General features: G+C 52.9%; 1 protein-coding gene across 2 annotated transcripts; it reads right to left on the bottom strand.

The window, feature by feature from the left end:
* Positions 1-641: 641 nt before the first annotated feature.
* On the bottom strand, positions 642-6,588 carry LOC141743722 (uncharacterized). Of its 2 annotated transcripts, XM_074588518.1 has the most exons (7): positions 6,385-6,588; positions 5,217-5,467; positions 4,293-4,352; positions 3,488-3,619; positions 2,210-2,356; positions 1,316-1,376; positions 642-1,129 (listed from the first exon to the last, which is right to left on the bottom strand). In XM_074588518.1, exons 2-7 carry the CDS (start codon positions 5,379-5,381, stop codon positions 1,026-1,028), a joined length of 669 nt encoding a protein of 222 aa, XP_074444619.1. In that variant the 5' UTR covers positions 5,382-5,467; positions 6,385-6,588; the 3' UTR covers positions 642-1,025. The 2 variants fall into 2 exon arrangements, with proteins under 2 accessions (XP_074444619.1, XP_074444620.1); XM_074588519.1 differs by lacking the exon at positions 2,210-2,356 and having other exon boundaries at positions 684-1,129; positions 6,385-6,514.
* Positions 6,589-7,618: the final 1,030 nt, after the last annotated feature.

Here is a 7,618-nt window from a genome sequence, read left to right as displayed (position 1 = left end):
AACATCATGGGATAAGCAATCTTCTACTTAAGGCCTGCAGGCAAGATAATCACTCGACAGACACCTCTGAGCCTACCTGAGAGTGGCTCATAAAGTACATTTGGGAATTTTATGTACCTCAGGAGTTGATGGAAGCTGACTAGAAGCTGTAGTTCCTCGGTCGAGAGGATCAAGAGGTCCTCTAGAGAACCTCCAACAGAGGACCTTGGTCTAGATCTGTAATAAACTTTAGCAGAATGGGCCCCAAAAATAAGCATTTTTTTTTTTTAAACTTTCAGTCTCCAAAGTTGAAATAGAAAAACCTGAACTGAATTCAGAGTATCTAAGTCACGCTGTAAGAGCAGCAACTGCAACTTCAGCTCCTACGCGCTCCAGTATTACACTTCAGCAGTAAAACTAATTGCACGTAGACGCGTACGCCTCGCAGAATCCACATTTTGCCAGAGGTACCCAACTGGCATTGGCAAGGCTTCACATCATAAACTTCACCTGCCCCCACCCCTCCCAAGAGGAAGAGGGAAAGCGCCCTGGAGCTCAATAATGAAGTGGGTCCCTCGTTATTCTTCACCCATTATCATCCCATCCAGGTAATTCAATTGGGCGAGGGGAAGCAATTGAGACAGCAGCTGGTGGGGGGAAATACTCCACAACCAGTTCCTTTTAAAAATTAATTGTATTTAATATTTGAATGCCTAAGGCTAGCACTGCTAGACAAATTGCATGACGAATTCTGGTGGAATAAAACACAATCGAAGTACAAAAGATGGAGGAAAAAATGCTTCCGCTTTCCAGAGGCAATGAGGTATTTTAACTATACAAAGTCTGAATGTCCAAAACCATCTGCGGATCTTCCCCTTCGCACTGACACCTTTGCTGAAGGTTTGGCGTTCGATAGTTCTCCATTTCTGTGTGTGTTTTCCGACAGGCCAAGGAAAAGTGCTTAACCACCTTTAAAGATGAAGGACGCCTTACATCTGCCTTGCCACGTTTTTAGACTAGCAGCTTTAAAATGTTCGACCACTTTTTCAAGCCATTCTGATGTACGGCGGAGGTTTGGACGCGTCTTCCTCTGCATCTAAGTCCTGGGCTGGAAACCGATCTGGGAAGTTAAAAATTCTGCCCCCAGGACCTGTGTGGGGAAGGAAAGAGGAAACCACTAAACCAGGTGTAGACACTTGCACAAAATCCCGAGTTCCTTTTGGCTCGGAGTATTTCGGTTATCAGGATTTTGGCCCGGGATGTAAAGCTTATTCAGGATGTTCCTTCCGCGAGCCATGGTGAATATCCAAATCCGCGGAGGGAAGGAGTTACTCACTTTGTACAGCGCAAACCATTTCCACAGCCTGATTTTGGTCCTCACTAGGTTGCAACCATTCCTATGAATGAAACAACGCCATCAAAACACTCATCTCCGACTGTTCAAGAAGATACACTCGAACTCATTTAAAAAGCCTGCGTAGTCCACCCCTCCTAACAAGTTTTGGTTTGAAAGTTTAAAGCAGCCTCACCTTACACGCTTGGTGTCTTTAGTCAAGGGCAGCTGCCTCGTAACCTGTACCCACTAATTCCTTACCAGACGAGATGGTCGGATGTACACGTTCAACGCTGCATCAGAATCACGCTAGTAGAGAAGCAGCGGGTATTTACCGAGCTCCCCCAGCAGAGACACGCAGCGTGTGCGCCCCATCGCTTGAGGTGGTCCTCATAAATGAGGAGGTGGTTTATGAGCAGGTCCTCACAAATCAGCAGTGAAACGTGGTGTGTCGTCCGCCCCACACGTCACACACGGTACAGGGATATTTTTATCATTGAATTTGTAGTTCTAGGGATAAGGCGTCCAGGTGTGTGCGTACCAGTAAGTCTTTGAAATGCTGTACCAGGAGCAATCGTTGGTTTAAGGGTGAGAGAAGGAGGAGCAGTTTTTGAAGAGAGCAGGAATCCATAGGAAATGGGACCACAGCAGCTTTGGAAAACGGAAACAACTTATGCTACGTCTTACACAAGACTGTCAGTAAGAGGGAGGTAGTAAAAGGAAAAACACAAAAAGGATAAAACCTTTCTAATAGCCACTTAATTTCTTAGAATTAGCCCCAGATGACTGAGGTAGAGCTGAAGGTAGGTTTATAGAAGAAAAATACATTTTTCCCCCCAGTTTCTCCCTCTCCTACCCACGCTTGGTACAAACAAAGGTACTGGGCTCCTCACTCACCATCCCCGTTTCGCTGTCGTAGCATGAGCAGCGTGGAAGGCTCCGGCATCCCAAATAAGCCATCACCAGCACAACAGCAGCACTGCCGATCGATGCGGCTAGCATGGCTACGTTAGCACCCTTCACCACTTTATTAAGTACGAATCTCTGCAAGCAGGAGGGGGGGGGGGAAAAGTTAAAGCCATATTCAAAACGTGAAGGTCTCCACCAAAAAATATTCCAATGCTGCGACTGCGTCGTGGGAGGCCGCTTCAGAGTCAGCGGTATTTAAGGCTTTGCTTCCCGTGCTCTGAAGAACAAGCCAAGCGTGAACCTCAACTAGGAAAAGAGCAAGCAGTAAAATAAGGCTCCTCGTTAAATTTAAGACGCTATACAACAGCGCCAGGTTTGGAAATAGGTTTAACAACGAGTGGAAACCCAAGGAACGGCTGCTCCTCTTCACGCTGGCTACAGGAAACGTCTTCTTGCCGTGCTGCACCTCAGCAGCCTGACATTTCGACTTGTCCTGCAGTAAACTCCTGAACAGTTTCATCTACCTGGGACGTCTTCATCCTCCCGGGGAGCCATCAGCTTGCACCAGGTTTGAGGGACAAAAGGGCTAACTCATTCCTTCTTCCCAGCTTTACTGTGGGGGATACACTTGAAAAACACCCCGTTTAAACCAGCTGAGCTGTAACTGCTGCGATGTGACCACCTGAGGCGTGTGCTGGAAAGGATCTGGGCCTGGCGACCGCTGCCTCAAACCAGGGACACGGCCAGCACCTCCGCCTCTTCGTGAGCAGCACCGTGACTTTTCCCTGGCACAGCCCGAACCCTTTTACTCTCATCATCATCAGCAATTAACCCGGCTGTAGGGCGTTCAGGTGCGCACCCCGTGTGGACGCCTCCGGGGACCAGCTGCTTCGCGGACGAGCATCCAGGCAAGCTGGGCATTAGTTCTTGTAGCCACCGACACTAGCCACGCTGCAGCAGCGAAGGGCAGGAGCCAGCTATGAAATGCCTATCTCGCCCTGCGTGGGTTTTGGGGTTTTCAGCACCTAACTTGATACTTAACTGCAGACATACCCACTTTTTTATTTTTTTAAATATGTGGTGCTGCAGTGCACCACATATTTAATATAAATATGCTGTGATGCAGCAGTGGTGCTGCAGGCACCACTTCAAACTCTAATTTAGGCGCCCTGGAGGTCTGCTGCTATTTCCAGAGTCATGCCCAGTGATGTTTGCAGATTCAGCCAGCCATGGTCCCCGGGAATAAGCGTGGTATCCATAACTTACCGTATGGATAACGTGGACCGGGGCAGAACTCAGCTCCTCCTCTTCACCATAGGTCAGGGTGAGGGAGCTGTACACTATTACGGTGAGGACGGCAAGGCAAGAGACGATGGAAGCGACTATCAGCACGTTGACCTAGACAGAGAAGTTAAAGGAGAAAAAGAAGGGGAGCAGGAACTAAAACTATCCGCTGACAAATCAATGCAACTGGTACAGACAAGATGTACTAAGCGGCACTGCAGGTACCAGCCTTTGACCTCCCGTAACATTAAAAAGTAGCAACAGTCACTTGGAAGCCAAACGCAGTGCACTAAAGGTTTCCATGATACCGAATTTCTGAGCTCCAGTCGAGTGCCAAATCTTAACCACAGGCGCTAGCTGGACCCAAAGACTTTGTCCTTAGAGATCTCTCCCTTATAAACGCTATCCCCCCTCTTGGAGTTCACATGGCTGGAGAGATCTGCCTAGGAAATGCAAGTCAATTCACTTGTTTCCTAATTTAGCCTACGCAATTCTTAACAACAGGAAGGAACAACAAAAGAAACGCATTCAAAAGCAAGCGTTTTTGCAGATTTTCGCTTGTTATTAAAGCCCGCGCTCGTCTGCTGCAGCAGAAAGCGGGGTAACGCTGCAGCCTCCTTTTGCTGGAGGAATGTAGCGGCTTTCGCGAAGATAACTCAAGGAAATAAGCTCTCGGTCCTGCAGAAGGCCCAGACAGCTCATTCCCTACCAAAACCGTCCTGACAACATTTTATCCCCCACCGGGTACACACACAAAATCCCCCCCAGCCCACCCCTCCAGGCTTACCAGAACTGGATTCTTCCTCTGAGAGGAAAACAAAGCCAGGACGCCGGGGACTCCCATCACCTGCAGAGCACAAAAGGAGCTGGTAACTGGGAGACAAGTATCAGATTCGGAAGATAAACTACCACAGAGCAGATGAAAGGCCCTCAAGGCTCGGATCAGAGTAACTGAGGTCAGAAATTGAAAGAGAACTGCGGATTCGCACCGCTTTCCTCTGAAGCGTCTCCTGGGGGCAGGCCACTGTGTGAAATGCGTCTTGCCCGCTCGCTACCCCCAGGGCAGCAATCCTCCGACTGGCTTTACGGCTCTGGCCAAATAATAAAACTGATTAAATAAGTCCGATTAAAGTGCTAAAACCGCGCACTGCTTTCCCAAGTCCTTATGTATCTTGTAGATGGAAGAAAGCCATTACTGCAAGGGGCCGGGCAGCCCCTGGATGGAAAAGAGAGGTTCAGTACGGTCCCTTGCGTCGCGGCGCGCCAGGGTACGGCCAGTAACATCAGGGCACTGGACGCCGGGGATTGGGGATGCCCGCTGCCCGCTCCTCGTCACAGTACAGAGAATTAGCAGCACTGTGCTGCGGGACACAGCTCATCACCCACACGTTCATCTACCTGACGTGAGGATGAACCCTTCCCCTCCTAATCTTTGGTGGCCTTCTGCCAAAAACCCTGTCAGTTGTTGCTGTGCCCCATTTTCTCCATTACCCAGTAGAAATGTATTTTATTTAGCTCCTTCAGAGGGAAGCCTGCTTGCAGTCTCCCGCCTATACCACGATAAGGAAACTTTGATTATCCGTGTTCAAAGCGGGAAAGCAGGGAAGAGTTGGCAAGAAGTGCTGGCCTCCCTCCCACCCCCAAGCACTTGGGGGGAAAAAAACCCAAACCACAAAACAAAGCATAAAAAAAAAATACAGTGCAACTTTACCATCCCAGCCCAAATTGGAGCTCTGGTTTTGCCCAGCTCAGACTCCATTCTGAAAACAGCATCTATGAACCCGCTGACGACGCACACCGTGCTGAAGGCGATCTGGAACAGACCCAGCACCACCATGTTCCTCTGGTTAAAGATGAAGTATCGGTAGCGATCCATCCTGCTTTGATTCACACATCAAGCCCAAAAGGCGGAGGCTGGGAAGCGGCGCCGTGGGCCTTTGGTGAAGGGGAGGATGGCTTTTCCTAGGCAGGAGAAAGAAGGGACAGGAGCATCAGCACCCAGCGAGCACTGGTCAGTGTGGCACCTGGTGATGGCAGGACCACACGTTCACCGGGAGGACAGAGTTCATCGCCTCCTGGCCGGCAGCAGTGAAAGGAAAGCGAGCAAAGGTGAGCGGTCTTTTTGAGAAATCCCTCGGATGTTTCTGCCTAGAGATGTGTGATCTTCGCTTCCGACCCCACCGATAACCTTTTTTCCTCTGGGGTTTCTGCCGCCCAGAAAGGGTTTGGTTGGGGTTTGTCACTTGGAGAAGATAAACCCCGTGCCTCGCTCGGCGGCAGCTGTGACACCCTCCCGGGCAGGATGCACCAGCGGGACCGGCTGTCCGGGGCTGCTGCCACCTCCAGTACCCCATCTGAGCGGTGTCTCTGTCCCGTCCCTCTCCCTCCCTGACACTGCTGGTACCCCAGACCCAGGTCTCCCTCTTCCCCGTTACTGACCGTACCCCAGACCCAGCTCTCACCCTCCCCATCACCTCCGGTACCCCAGACCCGGCTCTCCCCCACCACCACTGCCGCCGGTACCCCAGACCCGGCTCTCCCCTTCCCCACCACCTCCAGTACCCCAAACCCGGCTCTCCCCCTCCCTGACACCTCCGGTACCCCAGACCCGGCTGTCCCCCTCCCTGACACCTCCGGTACCCCAGACCCGGCTCTCCCCCTCCCTGCCGCCGGCCACCACACGCTGCGCACCCCGGCGGCTGCTCCAACCGGCCGGGCCCGCCGTTCCCGGAGGCACCGAGGAGACCGACCCGGCACAGAGACCCCCCCGCCACCGGCCCCGTTCCCCCTCCCTCGGCCGCCCGGGCTGCGGGTTGGACCCCTCCGACGGCTGCTACCCCCCGTCCCGGCGGCCCCCGGCCCGTCCCGGCGGCCCTCACCGGCGCTGCTGGGCGGCGGCGGCGGCGTCCCCGGGCGGAGCCGAGCAGGTACGGGGGAAGCTCCGGCTCCGCCTCCCGGGGCGGGGAGCGGGGGAAAGAGTTCAGAGTCGGTGCGAAAAGTAAGGGAAGGGGCTGGGAGAGGCTGTGCCCTACCGGCAGCCGCGCAGGGGCCGCAGCTGCTCCGCCCGCCCCGGCCCCGGCCCCTCCGGGCACTGCCGGCGCTCCGGCAGGGGGGAGATGCCCTCTCGGGGCTGGAAGGAAAACACCCGAGAGCCTGCAGCAAAAGCCAGCCCTAAGAAGGCATCAATTTTAAGGCATCAATTCCCGGGTTAGGAATTTTAGGCTTTCAAGGCATCAGTTCCTGGGTTAGGTATCGTTTACTTCAATAAACCCACAGCACCTCCGTGGCGTGAGCAGAGGGTTGTGCCACCACTCGAGGACAGCCCACGCCGCATCCCTGACCCGAGCGTCACCTTCCACGCAGCTCGATTTCGAGATAAGGCAAATACCTAGCAAGCGCTCATCCCTTCCACTTCGGGGCTACGGAGGGTCGATGGGCAACGCCAAGGCCAAACCAGTCCCTTCTGCACCCTTGTAGAGGGAAGAGTCTCTGCGCACCTACACCCAGCACAGAGGCACAAGAGGCCATGAGCCATCATGGCAATTGTGGGGATCGCAGAGGAGAGGAGGGCAAGGCAGGCACCGAAGCGCTGATGGGCGCCACGTGCCCACCAAAAGCTGCTCCATCACTCCCCTCCTCAGGTGGGCCGGGGAGAGAAAACATAACGAAAGGCTCATGGATGGCTGTAAGGATTACCTGCCTGGAAGGCACCGCTGCTGCTTGCTGCCATGCCTTCCTACTGCCTCAGTCAGCAATGGCAAGAGAAAAGTACACCAGTGTGCATTCACATTTTTTAAATTACAACTGTTAAAAGACACTATGGCATACACGGGGAGGACGCTCTTCCATCCCACAACGCAACTACAGCCCATGTTATGTGCACTGAGAAGTGAGTAACAAAAGTGGCAGAGGTGCCAGATAAAAGAAAACCAAGGCAGTGGTGTCAGGAGCATCCTGCTGTTCGTTCACTATCAATGTAACGTGGCCTAAAGTGTGTTAACTGTGCGCCCGTGCACCAGCAATAACCAGCAAAGCAATCACACAGCAGAGAGGCAGGGAGAGGTCAGAGGACGCCCAAACCCACGACACACAAACAACAAGGAGAGACGAAAG

This window comes from Larus michahellis, chromosome 5, assembly GCF_964199755.1.
Source record: "Larus michahellis chromosome 5, bLarMic1.1, whole genome shotgun sequence".
In the NCBI taxonomy this organism is placed as follows: domain Eukaryota; kingdom Metazoa; phylum Chordata; class Aves; order Charadriiformes; family Laridae; genus Larus; species Larus michahellis.
This window is presented reverse-complemented; position numbering and strand designations above follow the sequence as displayed.